The sequence below is a fragment of the Tiliqua scincoides genome, chromosome 1, assembly GCF_035046505.1.
Source record: "Tiliqua scincoides isolate rTilSci1 chromosome 1, rTilSci1.hap2, whole genome shotgun sequence".
Taxonomy (NCBI): Eukaryota; Metazoa; Chordata; class Lepidosauria; order Squamata; family Scincidae; genus Tiliqua; species Tiliqua scincoides.
The window spans coordinates 56,673,732-56,693,418 of record NC_089821.1 but is presented as its reverse complement, the minus strand read 5'-3'; the positions used below and the strand labels follow the sequence as shown (position 1 = coordinate 56,693,418).

The 19,687-nt window shown below is 43.5% G+C and overlaps 1 protein-coding gene across 4 annotated transcripts in view; it reads right to left on the bottom strand.

The window, feature by feature from the left end:
• Positions 1-518: 518 nt before the first annotated feature.
• MOB2 (MOB kinase activator 2) overlaps positions 519-19,687 on the bottom strand; it is a 141,061-nt gene continuing 121,892 nt past the window's right edge. For all 4 annotated transcript variants that reach the window (XM_066629889.1, XM_066629897.1, XM_066629881.1 and 1 more), the window contains exons 2-5: positions 11,875-12,035; positions 11,542-11,635; positions 2,711-2,835; positions 519-1,862 (exon numbers count right to left, since the gene is read on the bottom strand). In XM_066629889.1, coding sequence (XP_066485986.1) covers positions 1,543-1,862; positions 2,711-2,835; positions 11,542-11,635; positions 11,875-12,035 — 700 coding nt within the window. In that variant the 3' untranslated portion in view covers positions 519-1,542. The remainder of the gene's footprint in view (positions 1,863-2,710; positions 2,836-11,541; positions 11,636-11,874; positions 12,036-19,687) is intronic.

Genomic DNA, 19,687 nt, shown 5'->3' with positions numbered 1-19,687 from the left:
ACAAATGTTTGAAGGTTGCCTGGAAAATGCCAAGCACTTGTCCAAAAGTTTAACAGCCTTGTCTAAAGGTTGGCCACGTTTATTTATAACAGTGGTTCCCAACCTGTGTGGTCTGTGGACCACCAGTGGTCCCGTGAGGTCCCAGAAAAAAAAAAGAATGCCTTTGATCATTTCCATGTTTTCATCAAGTGAGTGCTCTCTCACGGATCACCAGAGAGGATGGAAAATGGATCAGTCACAGCTGACTTTTCCAGCATCCCCCACATCCAAATTTTTATTATCAAATCTAATTGTATTTTTTGTGTCCAGGGGGTAGGGGTTGCATGTGGTCCACAACAATTACAATTTTTGCTGCAGTGGTCTACGGGCTCCTAAAGGTTTATAATCAGTTGCAGAGGGAATGTCAATAGCTTCCCACACTGTAATAGAAACACTGGTAAATATTTCATCCTCCACAAATCTACTTAGCAAGGAAATAAAGCTAATGAGTGCCAACACTGCAGACCGAACAACAAGGCTTATGCCTGATAGAATTTTTTTATTATTATTGGACAGATGAACTAAAATAAGCCAACAATATAATTATATGCCAACAGCCATCTCTCTAGCACAGGTGGTGAAGAACTGCCTGCCCCTTACCATCCTGCTCCAAGTCTCCCATTCAACACAAAATTAATATTTGTGGCTTTTACCACTGATATTGGACTCCAGTCCCCTCACTGTTTTTATTCTTGGATTTGTGTCTGGGAGAGGAGGAGCCAGAGGACTGGGCAGGGAAACTAGAAGCAATAAGCAAAAGATGTTTGCAGATTTTCTTCCAAGGTCCATAAGCTGAGTCTGGGGAACCTGGTCAACCACATCTTTTAGGTATGCTGGAAGTTTTATTGCTATTCTAGTCGAGCCAAAACGCTCTGCATCCCATTACAAACCAGCAAAGGGCTAGATGCAAAAGGGACGAGGGAAGGGGAAAGAAACAGGGTCAGTGTAAGTAAAACCAAAAGACAAACCCAAACCTCCCCCAAAACAACAAAATATCTGCATCTTAAGCCACTTTACAAGTAAAAGACACTTCTTACAATATTTTTAAAATGGCAGTACCACCAACCTAGAGAGAAAGAGAGACAAGATAGAAAGGGGCTTGCACTCAAGGGCCCCACACCACCCCCACAAGCGGAGGAGAAGTGGGCAGAATGAAAACAAAAACAAAAAGCAGCGGCCCAACTGAAGAAAAAAAAATGTGGTTCTTCTCTAAAAACAGCACTCATCATCCAACTGATAAGGGAGAAAAAAAGGAAGTGGGGAGCAGGAGACAATAAAGTAGAACTGGTGCAACTTCTCGCCAAGGATGATGCATTAAACAAAAGCTCCATACAGTCTCGTATGTCTACATGTCCTGTGGTGGCAGCATAATTGCTTAAACTGTCATGGCTGTGTATGTCTGTATATATATACATATGCACATATACATACACATACACACAGATAATATAGAGTATTTTTTTAAAAAAACGTTAGCATTTGTTTTGCTCCTGTTGGGGAAACTCATCTCTCCTTCACGTGGTTCTGTGCTGCACTGCTGCCGCTGCCGCCACTGCCATTGCCACTTCCGTTACTGCTGCTGCTCCCGCTGCTGCTACAGAGGACCTCCGTGAGGTCGTCCATTATGGTGGTTTCTTTAGGGTCCACCAGGTTGAACTCCCTGATGAATAAGATGAAGTGTGTGTAGAGTGTGTTCAAATGTCCATGCAGCTCCAGTGCCAATGTTTCCTTGAAGTGTGAGGAATAGATGTGGGCCAGCACATGGAACAGGTACTTGCAAATCTTCTTCACTAGGGACTCAAAGGAGTTGGGAAATTCCTTGCCTGTCGTGAGAGAGGGGTGAGAAAAGAAGTCACATTCAGTGAAACATCTGTAACGTTTTGCTTTATGGCTAATGTACACACACCAGAGACATTCACTGCATTGAAAGATTCCTCTTTTTTTTTTTTACTTTGTCTGATGAATCCTAACTTGACAAGCTTTCAGAAGTTTGTTTTCCTCCAATTATAACTGTCTGGATTTTTGGGGAGGCCAGTTTTTCCACTTTTAGACCTTGACCCAAATCACATACAAGGAACTCCCATGTTTTACATAGAAAAGAGCTCCTCAGCTCATGCAAAATGCTGCAGCTAGAGTCTTGGTCAGGGCCAAATTTTTGGAGCAGGGAATTTCATTGTTACTTCAGTTTTATTTGCTTCTGGTAAGAAACAGCAAGGGATCAGGATATCTGAAGAATGATCTCCCCACATGCATGATCCTACCCATGTCACCAGGGGAGGTTCTCTGTGTCGCAAAGCATCAGAGGTTCAACTGCAGGGCACATGAAGAGGGCCTTCTTCATAGTAGTGCTCGAAGTCTGGTACTCCTTTGCTCTAAGAGACCCCGTTAGTCCCGCCCTCCCCATGGCATTTAGACAGCAGGCAAAGTTCATTTTAGGGTGCAATCCTAACCCACTTTCCAGCACTGGCATAGCTGTGCCAGTGGGGCGTGTGCTGCATCCTGCAGTTGGGGGGTGGTCATGGAGGCCGCCTCAAGGTAAGGCAATGTTTGTTCCCTTATCTCAGAGTTGCACTGCCCTTATGTCAGTGCTGGAAAGTGGGTTAGGATTGTGGTCTTATTTTAGCAGGCTTATACTATGACATGTCAGGATATAAATATTTTGAATAAATACCATATTTTGTAGGAAAGACGTCCTCATCTGTCACTAGCTTCTGCACTGAACTCATGACGAAATCAACATACTGAGGAGCAGTGCATTTGATCTTCTTTCCCCGCTCATCATACCAGTAGTATTGCCTGTAGAGAGAATCAACAGAATCAATATTACCTCTGTTCTGGATCTTCGATGCCACATAGATCATTCCAGTAATCCCAGGCACACTGTGTTCTAGCACAGCAGCTGAACATTCCAACTAAGGGCCTAATCCCCACTGCTCAATGCTTTGGTTCCATAGATGTGATATTGCAAAGGTCTCACTGCTATACCAATATCTGACTGGAGACCCAGTTTTGGGACAACAGGCTCAGTGAGAGGGAACTAGCAACAGCTGCTTGCTGTTTCCAAGGTAGCATCACAACAGCATACACAGCCACTGGTGAGACTATTTGAAAGATCTGGCAACAACAGCTCAAGCAAATCCTATTCTTGGTTCTCTTCCCTGATCTCTTATATTACCCTCACACAGAATAGGCTACTTGCCAGTGCACAGCATGTTGTATTAGTTGCTGTGGCCTAGACTACCCTTTCCATCACCAAGAAATTGAAATTACCATTTTGGCAGGTTTATTGAAATAAAAAATAGGCAAATCCTCTAGTACAGGGTTTCTCAAACTGTGTGTTGTGACCCACTTGGTGGGTTGCAAAGCTGCAACTGACAAGCTGATAGCCAAGCAAAATGCATTGAGCCCTATGTAAAGTGAAACTCAGCGATACCGCATGTTTACTCATGAGCAGACAAATGTGCCTTGGTTCATTGAGAAGAGCAGGTTGAGAGGAATCCAACACCACCAGAATGGTCCAGATGCAATGAATGTGCCCCCCTAAAAAACACCTGAGGAAGGAAGTCTCTCCTGCCAAGCTGACAAATGTATTGAGCCCTATGGAAAGCAAAACTGAGGGCACCAATCCTAACATGATGTTAGGCAGTGTAAGTACCATGTACCTGCCCAGAAGTTTCGCTAAAGTGCCGTAAAGCACTTTCAGGCCAGTACAAGTCCCTCAACAAGTTTGACTGGCTGAGCTTGGCCAGCATAGGGGTCTGAGGAGGGCAGAGTGCAGGCAGGAGGGATGCGTTCTGGGGCGGGAGAAGGTGGGCAGTGGGCACTCCTGGGTGGGGAGCGGGAGACGCGGCCAGGATTCTGCTGTTATGCCGGATCCTAGCCCCATTCCTAGGTAGCCTGGGCCATCCCTGGGCTGCTCGGATTTGTGCTACCTCCAGCGATGGCACAGTTCTGAGTAGCCACATCAGAGCTGCAGTGGCTCTTCCCGGGATAAGGGGAAGTGGTTCCTCTTGATCTGGGCTGAACCACTAAGCACCCAAAACTTGCACTGGATATAGCGCAGGCCCGTTGGCCTGCCTGTTCCAGTGCAAGTTAGAATTGCACTGCACGCAACACAGTTGTGTTTACTCATAAGTAAGCAACCATGCCTTGACTCCTGTGGGAGGTCAGGCAAAAGGGAGTGCAAGGCTACCAGAATGGTCCCAGTCTTGTGCACATGGAGCTCAACAAGGGCTCCAGATGGCAGTCCTCCCTCCCCTACTATAGTAAAGTAAAAAGATGCTTGAGCAGGTGATACTTTTTCCTTTCTAGTCTTATAAAGCTAGGCGGGTCCTGATGGTGTGTGATTTTAAAAAGTGGGTTCCAGTGCTAATAGGTTTGGAACCACTGCTTGATTGGAAAGGGTTGTTGTCTTTCACAGATTCCTCCCCCCACCCCGTCTCATTTCCTCTCCTAATCATTCTGTGTTTTTAATGCTGCTTAGAAGGATGCTTTGAAACTCAATCTCCCCCCCCCCCCCAAAGCACATGTTGGATTTAAAATTGATTTTGTTCCAGATCACACTGAAGTGGCTTAAATAAGAACTTAAATTGAACTGGGCCTGCCTATCTAGGGGAAAATGGCACAATTTCAGTGCTTGCCATGGGCAATTTCAGTGCTTGCTGCATTCTTAGTAAAGCACTTTCTGCTTGACGATGTCACTTCCGGCCATGGCATCACTTCCAGAATAATGACATCACTTTGGGTAGGTCCTGGACAAATTTTCTAAAAGTGGGTCCCAGTGCTAAAGGTTTGAGACCCACGGCTCTACTAGCCTTAAATTAGAACTTTTAGGAGGACCACTATGTGATAGGTATATTAGCAAGCTTTTCTTAATAAAACTTTATCTGCAACAATTTTGATTACTCTCATAGTAGAAGGCTGAGATATTAACAGCCTTTGCTGTTTAAGATGTTCTTAATTGTGAAGGTTTTAATGTATAAATAATTTTTTTAATTATGATTTTATGTTCTTTTTATTTCTCAACACTGTTGTAAGCTGCTTTGGGTCCCTTTGGGGAGAAAGGAGGGATAGAAATACAGTAAATAAACTTTATTCCAGGTACTGTTGTAAATTAATCTCCCCTCTGAATGTATTATTCCCAAAATACCTACATATCAGTCTCTCCACTTTATGCAATGTTTGTTCAAGAGGTGAACCTATGAAACTGTCTTATACAGAGTCAGACCAGTGGTCCATTTAAGTGCCCTGTTGCCTATTCTGATTGGCAGTGGCTCACAGAATCTGATTTATTTGAAATATTTCTGTTCTGCCCAACAGCTCTTGAAGCTGTTCAACCCCACACACAGAGTATAAAACAACAGATTAAGATAATTGGTTAATAATGGTTGTGTTGTCTTATTTTGAGGGCAATGCAATATAGCTCTGGGTGCTACAGTTCACCTCTTGTTGCATTCTTTCTAGACATATTGGGGAGGGGAGGAGTCTCACATTTATGTACAAATTGTAAGGCTTAAATGTTTCTGTCATGCTGCACAAATGAGAAATATCTGATGACTACTAATCTAATAAAGAAGGTCAAGCTCAAACTCTAATTTGCAACAAAAGTCAACAGCGTAATTGCAGCAGCTGTCAGGAGATGGCACCACAATACCAGCTGGTTTTAGCAGCATAGTAAAAACCCTACATAAAACTCAGCAGATGGTCTCAACTCCTGCTTGATTGCAGTTATTTAACTCTTGGTGGCAGTGAACACATGAGCAACTGTCAGCAGTACTTACAACCACTATGGTGCATGGGAAAGTGCTGCATATCCATTGGGAAAAAATGCATCGTATACACAGCCAATGGCCACAGGTGACCCTCAGTGACTGTACCCCTCACTCAATGCCTCATTATTGTAGGCTTTTACCTCTCCTCATTATCTGAAAGTATGTAAACTCCCTTTTCCCCTAGTTGATCCAATCAACTAGGAATTGAAGTTGATTGATACAGCATCTCACTTAACTCTGCTAGAAGAATACACTCTTCTATCCAGTTTCACAAAAGGGCTTTTAATGTCCTTTGGCTGAGGTATTCAATCTGTGTGTATCTGTGTGAATCTGAGGTATTCAATCTGGCTAGCCTCCAGGGGCATCGCCAGGCATCTCAGGGAGAGAGGCTGCTCAGCTGCACCTGCTGCCTGCTGACTTGCTGCTTTTCTGCAGCTGTGAACGAGGTGGGTGGGGCAGCGTGAGGCTGGGAGGGCTGTGAAACATGCTGGGGGGGTGGGAGAGAAGGCTGGCTGGGCCGGCAGGCAGAGGTGTCGCATCTCATCATGGAGCTCTCTCCATGTGCAACCTCGCCCCAAGGACAACATTTCCCAGTGTGCCCCTCACCCTGGGCATCCTGGGATTGCTCAAGGCTGCTTGGGAAGGAAGGAACCAGCCTGCTCCTAGTGGAGGGTGTCCAAATGCCCCAGCCCACATCCCTCCGTCTTGCCTGGGGGGGAACAGGGATGGCATCTGCATGTTGGGTGTGTGTGTGTGAGCAGCCCCCATCTACTTTGGGGTACTCTTGCTGGGTGTGGCTGCAATCCTTTCCACACTTTCCTGGGAGTAAGCCCCATTGATTCAAATGGGGCTTACTTCTGAGTAGACCTACATAAGCTTGGGGTCTGGGTCAGCTTAACCCAGGATGCTCACCTTTCTCTTTTTCCTCCCCCTTCAAATAAGAAAAAAAGTCACTCTTCATGGCTTTGTCTCCAAAAATTGATTAAAAATAAAAAATCCCCATTCCTTTTCAGCCATCCCTTTTTCCTCCTGCCTCCTTGGGGGGGGGGGGGTACTCTGTTGGCTGCTATTGTAAGACAAAAGGCACAATCCTAGCTAGGTCTACTCAGAAGTAAGTCCTACTGTGTTCAATGGGACTTACCCCCAGGAAAGTGGGGTTAGGATTCCAGTCAAACAGTCTCTAGGTCTCAGTTTGCAATTAGCAGATACACACAAAACAAAGTCTTCCCCTCCTGCAAATTCATCACTCCCCGCCCCCTTTCCAAAACCCTCCAGGTGTGCTGCTAACAAACTCAGGACACAATCCTAACCAGGTCTACTCAGAAGTCAGTCTTATTTTGTTTAATGGGGCTTAATCTCTGGTAAGTGTGGTTAGGATTGCAGCTTCAGAGTGCTGGCAGCCTTGTTTCTAGTGTATAATTATAACACCTTCATCCCCATTTTGGGGGTAACTGAGGTGAGGTGTTGTAATGGGGAGCCGTGGCCAATGGCTGCAAGGATCAGGGGAGACGTGAGCCGGAAAAGTTCGAGAACCACTGTCCTTTGGACTTAAAGAAAAGGGTGCACAAACCCACCTTGCTCCTTCCTTGCAGTCCCTTGAAATCAAACAGAGAGTGCATTTCCTGCTTTCTCAAAGATCAGGAAAGAGCAATGTAAGTGGCAGCAGGTCTTTTTGTTTTATGCAGGAGAGTGGTATGTGTGGTGGGGGTGGCGGGGGTGCATGTGTCAGGCAGGATCAGGTGGTGGATCCAGTTGGGGCATCCCTGCTCTCAGCACCCCTCTGTGGCCATTGGAGGAAGTGACAGGAAGTGACACTGGATACTGAAGAAAAAAGGTAAACAAAGCAGGGAGGGGTTGGAGATTTACCTCTTCCTCAGCATCAAGCATCACTGCCGCTGCTTCATTAATAGTCATAGAGGGAAATCTGAAGTTTCAGCATTCTTTCCACTTGGCACAGGAGAAGGTGGTGGCAGCAACAGTGGGAGAGAAGTACACCTTCCTTATCTTAAACCACTGAGCGCTGCCACCGCCTCCTCTTCCAATGACTGATGGGCTCTGGGGCAGAAGAGGTGGTGCCAGATGCTGAAGGAGAGAAATAAGCCACCCTGACCCTACTTGAGAAGCCCCCATTTACTTCGCTCTGTGTGCATCCAGAATCACAACTGCTTAAAAGGAGGAGGCAGCTGTGATGGATGCAGCAGTGCTAGATGCCAAGAGGAGAGGAGGGGTGGGCTTACCTCTCTCCCTCAGCATGCAGTGTTTCCACCACCATTTCCTCTAATGGCTACACAGGGAATGCTCTATGGCAGTGGTTTTCAAACTGGGATGTCACGATGCTCCAGCCTGAAGGCTCTGGCCTCTTTCCCCTTAAGGGCAGGGGCAGGGGCGAGGCAGGGAGGAGACAGCGACATGATCCCCAGGATCACAATGCTCAGAGAGGCTGCAGGGCTCCCCAGCTTGTCTGAAGTGAAAGTGGAGTGATAGTATTCTGACCACTGATCCCTTTGCCCACCCATAATCTAATAAAGAATTTGAAGGGTGAAAAGGATCAGTTCATTCATGGACTACGTTAGGTTTAAAGGTAAGCCTCCCAGCCACTCCAAGTGATACCATCATAATGTCTGTGGACAGGGATGCCCTCCACTTAAAGAAGCGCAACAGGGCCTTAAGCTTCGGGTTATGTAAGCACCCTGTACCAGCTATCACTAGTGTGCCAGCCGTGACCCCTCCTGGATAGAGAGCCTGGTAGTGTATCAGTATGCCCTGCAATCCTCCAGGTTAGACCGTTGTAAACATGTTGTATGTGGGACTGTCTGTGAAGACCACTTGCAATACAGTGGCTAGACTGTTGATCAGGACTCAACACACCACTTTTTCACAGCATCACTGGCTACAGAACATTTCCTTGTACAATTCAAAGTGCTGATGTTAGGCTTTAAGATCAAGGTGGCTTGGAACCTGGGTATCAAAGAACTGCCTGAGTATTCAGGTCGTTTCCAAAGACCCTTCCTCCACAGGACAGCAGAAGTGAGGCAAGTGAAATGCAAAGAGGGGGCCTTCTCAGTGGTCACATCCCAATTGCAGAATATTCCCTTCAGAAAGAAGCACCCTGTGTCAGAGCTATTGTCTTTTCCGAACCAGGCAAAATACCACTTTATTTACAAATGCCTTTGAATTCATTTTCTTCCCCTCTGTCTTTTTTGGAGGGGGAGGGGGGGCGTGTTGGTTTTCTTGTGTTTTTTAAAACCAATGTATTGCATGATATTTTGACATGAATAGAACATTAAACTTTGTTAGATAAACAAAATCATACATTGATCAATGAGTTTTCTCCTTGGGATATTTCCCTGCTTCCAAGGTAACCAGCATAACCACCAGCCTGCTGTCCCCCTACTTCCAGTTAATTCAGATTTGTGTCAAACATTATGAATTCTTTGTATGGACTGCACTTCAGTGTAAGAAATGCCATGCAAATTACAAGCAAACCAATACAAGGGTATTGGTTGAACATCAAGCCTGAACAAGGGATATCAGGTTTCAAACCCCTTCAGCCACAGCGCTCACAGGCTCAAAATCACTCTCTCCAATACCCCATCTCTGCCTGGTTATTGAGGATAAACCAGAATTACTGCTATGCCCTGAGCATCTTGCACATTTTAATATTTTGCTAATATTTGCTATGCAGTGGGATAAGCATGGTTCTTCTTCTGCACTGAATTTCATACACAGATGTGCAAACTATATACGATACTGGCAAGATTTGCACTGGTCACCCCCAAGAATTATTCAGCCTCAGACACGCCTGTTTATGGATTCCAGTTAGGCAAAGAGGTAAGTGCCTTCCTTTAACCCTGCAAACAGCCACATGAGATTACAAATGCAGAATGGATCATTTGCCAAAGAATGACTACGTGCCCCTAAGCACTCCCTGCCAGATGTCCGCTGCACAAAAGGAAAAGTGTACAGACAGTATGGAACAATGGTAGAGGGCATATTCGTGTGTCACGCGAAGGGGAAATGCTTCCCAAATTTGCTCTTATTGTATTTACTGAATTTCTGAACCACAGTGTCCACTAGCACTTGCTCAAGACATCATCAGAAATATTCCATAACCACTACTTTATTTTAGGGTGGGCCCAATTTCATATAGTGAACTTGGGTGGTGAATTGCCTATCAGTTTTCACCAGTATATAAAAATATTTTTTTCCACTTTGCTTTAGTCCACCCACATTAAGAAATATACACCATATTTCTGAGGTTACAACCTGAACATTTGGGATAAAAGTGTCACAGAATATGACATTTATAAAAAAATTAGAGAGCTCTGCTCTTGTCCTTTAAATCAAAAGTTGTTCTTTTGTGAAAGATAATGCTTTCTTGCATGAAACTTCATTTAACTACTGCTCCATTTGTACCTAGAAATTTTGATGCCTAGCTACAAACTAGAAGTGTGGCTGGAAATTGTAGAACTACTCAGAAATTAATATTCCAAGTTAAGTTTCACTTCTGGAAGGATTTTCTTACATCAGAGAGCATTAATAAAAGTTGTTTGCTTTACATTTTCCATGTGAGCTAACAATGGTTTCCTTTTCCAAGAACATGATAAAGTGACAACACTTCCTTTCATGTTCAACCATTTACTTAAAACACAGTTAATCAACTTCAGAGAGAAAACACCAAGAGCAGATTTCCTTAATTCCTGAGAAGGTGCCAATCTATCCTCACACCATTTAGGCCAGGGGTGCACAAACCCCGGCCTGCAGGCCATTTGTGGCCCCCAGGGACCCCCAATCCGGCCTATGGGGAGTCCCCAGTCTCCAACAAGCCTCTGGTCCACCAGAGACTTGCTGGAACCCACACTGGTCCAATGTGACTGTTCTTAGTACAAGGGCCAACTGTTCAAGCTCTCATGTGAACCGCACCCAAGGGTTACCTCCGCTGCTTGCTGTTTCACATCTGTGAAGCAGCAGCAAAGGAAAGGTTAGTCTTGCTTAGCACAAGGCCTTTCTAGGCCTTGAGCTATCGTGAAACCTTCATACAATCGTATAAGTTCCATCTCCAATATATTCATTTATGTAAATTTATTCAAATTTTAAATGTAAATTAATTCCTTTTTTGCCCAGTCCTCAACACAGTGCCAGAGAGAGGATGTGGCCCCCCTGCCATAAAGTTTGGACAGCCCTGGTTTAGGCAGATACACTACTTGTGGGGTTATTTGGTGCCCACTCTCATTTTGGGGGTAAAACAGGTCCCCTAAACTGGCCTTTAATCGTTCCATGTTGATTTTGGTGGGCACTTCCCCAAGATGCAGAATTTTGCTACTGAATTTTAGAATTGTTAAGTCTAAAAGGAAACCAAAGATGTGAAATTTTTCTAGGGAGAGATATAATCTATTTTACAATGAGGAGCTCAATGAAACTCTTACAAGCTATTAATCATATCTGAATGATACGTAACATTATTTACAGATCATTATCATGAACTTGATGCATGCCAAACTGCTGCAAATTTTTATTGTGGAAAGCCTTGCTAAGCAATATTTTATTCAGACTGTTTTTTCTTGCCTTTTGCCTCGTCTTCCAGCACTTCGCAGAGTGGCCATGCTTTCATTATATACTGATCATTTTCCCAGGCAAAAATCACAAAGCATTGTTCTTCCTCCCTCGTTCTTCTATTGCAGTTTAATAATCCTAAACCATAACAACACCACAAACAGTTACAAACACTTACGTATTGCACACTGCCATGGTCTGACATGACTCTCCTGTACAAAATTCAGAGATTGTACTATACTGTAAATTGATGTGGTGGAAAAACGTTGTTGCTGAAAAAGAAAGACGACACCAAGATGGTTCCATTAGTTATCTGAACTTGTGAGCGGCATAATTACAAGTGATTTTAATGCTTCTCAATTGCTAAATTGCACAGTAATTTTGCACGGTAGAAGAGATAGCACCCAAATGCAACAGCCTGCCCCTTATTTCTTTTATTTTTTTTATAAACCAACAGCATGACAAGTAGCTAGCCAAAGAGCTCAGCTGGCAGAAGTATCACAATACTTACTATTGCTGGCTAGCCATTCATTAAGGTCTATTTCACGTGGTAACATGACTAACTCTTTGAATTCAAAGTCAGTAATCCTGGATTTTGTGTATTCCGGCTCTAGGTAGAGTTTCTTTTCTTCTGGTACTGGCTTTTTACCATTTGGTTTTCCCTTGGATTTCCTGCAAGAGAAAAAGGAAAATAATAAATTTTGATTAAAGATATAGTTTATTTGAACTCGCCCCATGCATATAACCCTGCATACCTTTTCCTGGCTATCATTTCTTGGCTTTTCTTGACAACTTAATTCAACTAGACCTGCAACAAAGTATCCCCTGAAGCTAAAGCCAAATTGACTCAAGCAGGATACATCCTTCTCCCAGCCTCCCGTATCACCTCCCCTGGCCAAGTTCTAGAGTACTGTTTTTTCCAACTGAAAACTCAACCTCCAATGTTCCTGGAGGGAGTGGCACACAGTCTGTATTACACTATTATGAGCTGCTTTAAATTTACACACTTCTCTCCTGTATACATAGAAAGTCTCCAGTGTATGAAAACCAGCACCTTGTCTGCAGGTGGTCCTGTGTTGCATACAAACTGATAGGTGGTGGAGTGCTGGAGTTTGCTATTGACAGGCAGAGGAGGAGAATTTTCTTGATCAGCAAAGGATGCCAACTCTTTGTATAGACCTTGCTAGGTTTTTAACAGCAACTGAAGAAAGGTCATGTACTCTCTGGCTAGCTGTACATGGCCTTCCAATGATTTCCAAAAGTTCCCTGGCAAGCTCATCAAAACTGATCGCATGCCAGTTGTGTTTTATTTAAGCCTTTTTCTACCAGATGATCGATTAATGCTGCCATCTACACCACAGGTGTCCACTTTAGAAGACTGCTATGAAAAATATTTAAAGCCATGCATGAATTCAGTGAATCACAAAGGAAGCACTTGGGACTCTTGGGGAAGGGGAGGATGTGGAGTGACAAGGGCATCTCAACCATCAATCAGAAAGTAACAAGCTGTTGTGAAAGATGTAGCTCAGTAAACTCAGCTGGACCCTCTGATCATCAGTTGAACTTGTATTTATGTAGCCATCAAAATTGCATTCAAAAAGTGTTTCCAAGTCCCATCTATAAACACACCATTAGCAAGGCTAACATAGGAGGTGGATGGGAGCAGAAACTGTCACAACTGTTCAAGTCCGGTCACCAGGTGGGTTAGACTATAATAAGATTCTACAGCAGATAATGTTTTTACTGTATTTTGCATTACTGGCTTCTCAAAAAGGCTTCTGTTTCATGCTCCTCAAGACCCAGGTTCTCTCTTTGGTTGCATTCAAGCTTCAACTCCAAATATTTCACAATCAAAAGTAACATGAGAAGAGTCATATGCTCATGGAAAATGCTATTCAGATCTATATTTCACTAAGTGGCCCAGCTATAAACATGTGAAGCAGCCTTCTGTTTTCCAGGAGTGCTAGTCTCTAGTTCTGGAACCAGTTTCTCCTAAATGCACACAGCACAAGTTCAACTGAAACTACGCACTTTGCTTCAAGCCAGCCAAGAAAAAGCACAGCAGCACAAAGTTGTTTTGTTCCAAAAAGAAGTCACCACAAGAATCCCCCCCCCCAAAAAAAAGCTGCAGCCAGCCTGGCTGAGTTCTGAGTATGCCTTTAACTCCTTTTCTCTTCCCTAGGCAAAAATAAGAAAGGCAAACCAAGAAAGATATCACATACAGAAGGTAATCTAGGGTCAAGCAGGCAAAGAGCATTTTAGGAAAAACCAAGTCTTAACGCACTGGTGACTGTCTGAAAAGAGGTTACACTTAAATGATTTAGCTGCTGCTCATGGTGGAAAAGACACTCTGAAAAATATTCCTGAAGAATGTTTAATACTCCCTTTTATTACTGATGTGTTTATTTAGGCTGGGAAGCTGCTGGCATATCAAAGGGAAGATGGATAAATTATCCAGTGCCCCATTAAGTGAGAGTAACTATACATGGAAAGGAAGAGAAGAGGGTTAACAGTCAAAGAGAAAGTGTCAGGAAGCCAAAAAGCAGTCACTGAGAAAGGAATGAGGCAGATTTACACAGAAATGAAGAAGGGTTTTCAGTAAACAAATAAAACCCAGGCTGCTTGTTATCTAACATTAAAGCCTTCCTATCATGCAATACCATTTATTTCCAAACAGCTCACAGTTTTCTGCTGGTCAACTATCACATAGCATTATGTTTTTGATAAAGTATAAAAGTCGGCTAATCCCAATTCCTTTAGAAAACCTGATTCAAGTTTTCTAGAGGAAAAACCTTCCTAAAAGGCAGAAACTGCATTTATGGACAATTATCACTGTAATCTCACTTTCCTTTCACAAAAAGTGGTGGGTGAGCAGTAATTTCTATAATTATGCCTACTTTCCTATTCTGCCAACCTCCTCGTGATATCACAGGAATTCTATCAAGGAATGTGCTGATAAAGAGAAATTGCGTATTTCAGAAACAGTCATTCAAGCCTCCATCATCACAACCTCCTGACTGGTTTGAAGTGCTGCTACCAGCACATGAACTTGGATATAAGAGTTGGAGAGGGAGATAAAGTTTGTTTCATGAGGCTTAAATGTCAGCTATCATCCAGCTTGAGGAATGCAAGCTTTTTTCTTCTGTTCGGCCGTTTGCATCTTCTTGCAGTTTCTAGGAACTAAACCTTATCTATGTAAGCCAGTGAAAACACAACTGCAAACCAAATCTACAAGCAACAGTTACTTAAAAAGATCTAAATGATAGCTGATGTGGATGTCTCAGGCACAAATCACCTTACGGGGGGGGGGGGGCAGATGCCAGAGAAACGTACTGGGGGCATTGTTTAAAATGTTACATGTGATACAGTTTTACTGTTTCTACCTGGCCTTCCTGCCCCCCCCCCCCCACAGAGCTGAATATTTAGCTGAGAAAAATATCACTGCTGGAAACTCCTCTAATACCAGTAACATTTAGTTGTACAATTTGTACAATACAATTGTACATTTGTACAATTAATGTGCAATCACATCAATAATATCTTTGCACTTTTATCAGTCTGGAACAAAATGTAAGCTCATCTCTGCATGTTCCAATCACAAAGCATTGGAACTGGCAAGCTACTTGTCTGGACCAAACCTTTACCTGTCTCAGGCAAGTGGCCAACTGCAACATTGCATCATAGCCTGTTATTGGGAGATTGACAGCCCAATCCTGAGCTGTCCAGCACGTGAGGCTACCGCAGTACCAAAACAGCTACCGTGGTATCCTGAGTGTCCCGGGCAGAAACAGGCAGCTCCTCAGGAAAAGGGGACATTTGTCCCCTTCCCCCAGGTAAGGGAAGTAGCACCACAATGGGGCTACTCGATTCTGTGGCAGCTCTTTACTGGCACAGAATCAAGGAGTCCCTTGTTGGGTTGCGCAGCCTGACACAGGGCTTCGGATTCAGCAAAGCTGAGCTCTGCCAGTCCCGCCCCTCTCCCTCCCTCGCCTTCCCCATCCTCTGCCTGCCCTGGAACGCCTCCTCCCTGCCGTTCCCCCACCCCGTCTTACCTCACCACCACTCCGTGCTCTGCACGGAGCGTCAGACCGCAAGCCCAGCACTGGAGCTGGCCCAGTGCGGATTTGCACTGGACTAGTTCCAGTGCTGGGCCTGTGATAAGGCTCAAAAACATGCCTTAAGGGGTAAGAGGCACTTTTTCAAATGGGTGCTCCTCTTTTTAGCAGGGAGAGAGTAACTGGCCCACCTCACCCCAGCAGTGTCTTTTCTAGTGGCGGTCTGCTGGTGTTCTTTTTGCATCTTTTTAGACTGTGAGCCCTTTTGGGACAGGGAACCATTAGTTATTTGATTTTTCTCTGTAAACTGCTTTGTGAACTTTTAGTTGAAAAGTGGTAAATAAATACTCTCAATAATAATAATAATGTTTGCGACAGTGTGCACCAGTGGTGAGCTGGCATGTGAAGATCTAGTTCGGGTCCTAAAACTCCTTTACAATGAGTGATTTCCTAGCATGCATCAACTCGGATCTCAAGTTTGGAACACTTCTGGGTAGCAGATCAGTGGCAGCCTTAGGCACCATAATTCATGTTCAAGATTCAAATGCTCTTCTGAATTATCCCAGGATCACAACCATTCCACATTCCTCAGGAGCTTTGTGATGTTTACACACACTTAACATTAAGCTCTGGGTTCTCTTCTTTTAAAACTGAGAGCACAGCCAGGTCCTGCACAGTCTCCGTTAACTGTGAAAGGCTCAAACACGCTCTTTAACATTTACAATGCATAAGTATATTTTTGTTCATAGTACGCAGAAATGGCAACCAAAGTAGCAGAAAAAGAAAAAAGTTATTTATACATAAGTTCCCTTCACAGCCAAGTACAATGCATCAAGTTAAAATCTGCCCTTATTCAAGCAGCAGAAGACATTGAGACTACATAGGTGCATTAACTACTGCAGGTCCATTTCACAGCTCAACAGACATCAAAACTTACATAAAACATTAGTTAATTATCAGAAAATTATACCCAATTATGTCCAGTAACTAAAATATAGCATGAAGAAGTCCTGCACCATTCAGCTCTGGTATAGATACTTCACCCAAGTCAAGCACATTAGCATTGCAATAAACTGTTTTGGAGTGGCAATTGTATCTTATACAAGTGAAAGGTTATTATAATGTTTTGATTTTTAAGGTAACTTATTTCTCTTGCCTTTCAAAAAAAAAAAAAAAAGAAGAAGAAGAAGAAGTGTTGTTACATTACCAGCAGCCATAACCCAGATATACATAACAAAGGGTTTGTCCTATCTGAATAAGCTAAGAAGAGCCTCACAAAAGTAGTCATAAATCACAATCTTGCTAAAATCCAGAAAGGCGACAATGAATAGTTATAGGTTCTGTTCCTATTTACTATCACATTTAAAGTTGCCAGATGTCCTTTGTTTTAGATAGTCACAGCTGTGAATAAAACATAATGAATGCCCCTTTATTTTACCACAGCTCTGAAATGTCTCTTCTTTTTAAGTTTCAATTTGGCAATTCTGTTAATCTTTGGAATGTGTGTATATATATATCACATTGTGATCTGATTATTCTGGACGTTTTTCCCCCCCCCCCCTAGAAACATTAAGATGTCAGATGATATTCCAAGCCAAGCTTCTTTTCTGCCAGCCCATGGAGGTCATGAGCCATCTAACTACATGACAAGGTGTGCTTGCATATGAATGGCTATTCCTAAGAGAAACTGTCTAGATAAAGTAGTGGTCCAGAGTAGGGGTGTCCAAATTTTTGGCAGGAGGGCCACATTATCTCTCTGACACTGTGTCAGGGGCCAGGAAAAAAAAATTAATTTACATTTAAAATTTGAATAAATTCACATAAATTTAAATAAATGAATATATTAAAGATGGAGCTTAAATGATTGACTGAAGATCTTGCAATAGCTCAAGGCCTATATGAGACCTTGCACAAAACAAGGCTGACTTTTCTTTCATTGCCACTGCTGCTTCACAGACGTGAAACAGTAAGCAGTGGAAGGAGGCCTCGACCCGTTACTCATGAGAGAGGTTGAACAGTTGGCCTTTGCACAGTCGCGTCAGGCCAATGTGGGCTCCAGAAAGTGTCTCGTGGGCTATAGTTTCATTAGTTCCCTGCAGGCTGGATTGGGAGTCCCTGGGGGTTGAAAATGGCCGCCCGGGCTGGGGTTTGAGCAACCTGCTACAGAGCTCTTTACTGAAATACCACTCGAGAGAGAGAGAGAGAGGAAGTAACAGACCAATGTATTAAACTTACTTAGGTTGGAGCCACCTGCTGTCTGTCTCCCAAATGTCCTCTACTAAGACACACATGTGATATGGAACATGGTACTAGGGATTCTGAAAATTCAACAGTTTGAAACTAGAAAACAGTCTTGGGCACAAAGGAGTGAGCTGCACCACAGTACATGCTGGCATGCCACAAACTCCAGATAATATAAAACAGTATACAGTAGAACCTCTTTAAGTTGACCACTCAAGGGACTGGAGGAAATTGGTCAACATAGGGAGGTGGTCAACATACGGGAAAAAATATCATTTAAATATTATCTTGTTAGCTCTCAGGACAACAAGTGCAAGGCCAAGTTATTATTTAGATTGGATTTTTAAAAAGTTTTATTGCAAATATCAATGAGAATTGATCCTCTTGTGATGCTTACTATTTATATCATCTATATCAGAAAATTAACAGCCCACAATCAGTGTTTAAAAAAAACCCTGAAAATTCATAAGCTTAAAAAAAATTATAAGTTAAAAAAAATACTTGGTTTCATAGCAGACAGGCAAACCAATGCTATCCCTTGCCAGCCCACAGCATGTAGCGTGTTACATAGCCCCAACAGCTAAAAAACAACAACACCACCACCACCACATTTTTACTTGGGCTGCCTGGCCTCCATTGGGTCTCCTCAGATTGACTAAATGCCAGAAGGTGTTTGATACAATCCCTCACTAAAAGCTGTTGAGAAAACTCCACAGTCAGGGAATAAGAGGACAGGTCCTCTCATGGATTGGGAACTGGTTGAGGACCAAGAAACAGAGTGGGTGTCAATGGGCAATTGCCAAAAAAAGTGGAGGAAGGTGGAAAGTAGAGTGCCTCAAGGATCTGTCCTGGGACTAGTGCTTTTCAGCATCTTCATAAATGACTTGAAAACAGGGATAAGGAGGGATGTGGACAAGTTTGTTGATGACACTAAACTTTTCTGAGTGGTAAAGATCAGAAGGGATTGTGAAGTGCTCCAGAAGGATCTCTCCAAACTGGGAGAATCGGCAGCAAAATAGCAGTTGTGTTTCAATATAAGTGTAAAGTAAAGCACTGGTGATGGGAACCAAAGTGAAAGGATAGTGGCTTCACTATGCACAAGCAACCTCATGTCCCTCATGTCCCTAGAGATGCTCTTTACACTCTCACATAACACCAGAACCAGGGGACATCCACTAAAATGGAGTTAGAACAGACAAAAGAAATATTTCTTTACTCAGCGTGTGGTTGGTCTGTGGAACTCCTTGCTACAGGATGTGGTGATAGCACCTGGCCTGGGCGCCTTTAAAAGGAGATTGGACAAGTTTCTGGAGAAAAAATCCATTATGGTTTACAAGTCACGATGTGTATTGTGAAACCTCCTGATTTTAGAAATGGGCTATGTCAGAATGCCAGATGCAAGGGAGGACACCAGAATGAGGTCTCTTGTTATCTGGTGTGCTCCCTGGGGCATTTGGTGGGCCGCTGTGAGATACAGGAAGCTGGACTAGATGGGCCTATGGCCTGATCCAGTGGGGCTGTTCTTATGTTCTCACAACTTTGTACATGTCCAGGTACAATCGGCAGCCGGCGCAGGTCTGTCGGCTATGTGCAGTGTGCCCACCTATAAAAACCCTTTCACACACGCACTAGCAGGCATAGGGGAGGGATTGTCACGTGGCTTCTTGCTTTTCCAAGTTGGGACAAACCAGACAAAACACAGGCCCACAGTATCGCGTTCAGTGGGCAACTTACGGAGGGTAAATTAATACTCTGTGCAATGGTCGAAGTGGTCAAGATACAACTTAAGGAGGTGGTCAATATAGAGAGGTTCGTCTCCCATAGTGTATATGCAATGTCCATACTGTGAAAATTAGGTCAACTTAAGGAGGTGGTCAATATAGAGAGGTGGTCAACTTTGGAGGTTCTACTGTACTTTATAGATATATACACACACCATTCTTTCCAGGTAAGAAAGCACATTAGCCTCATTGATGATGCTAGTATACAGCTGAAAAATATCTAAAAAGGGCTACTTCTTACAAATGC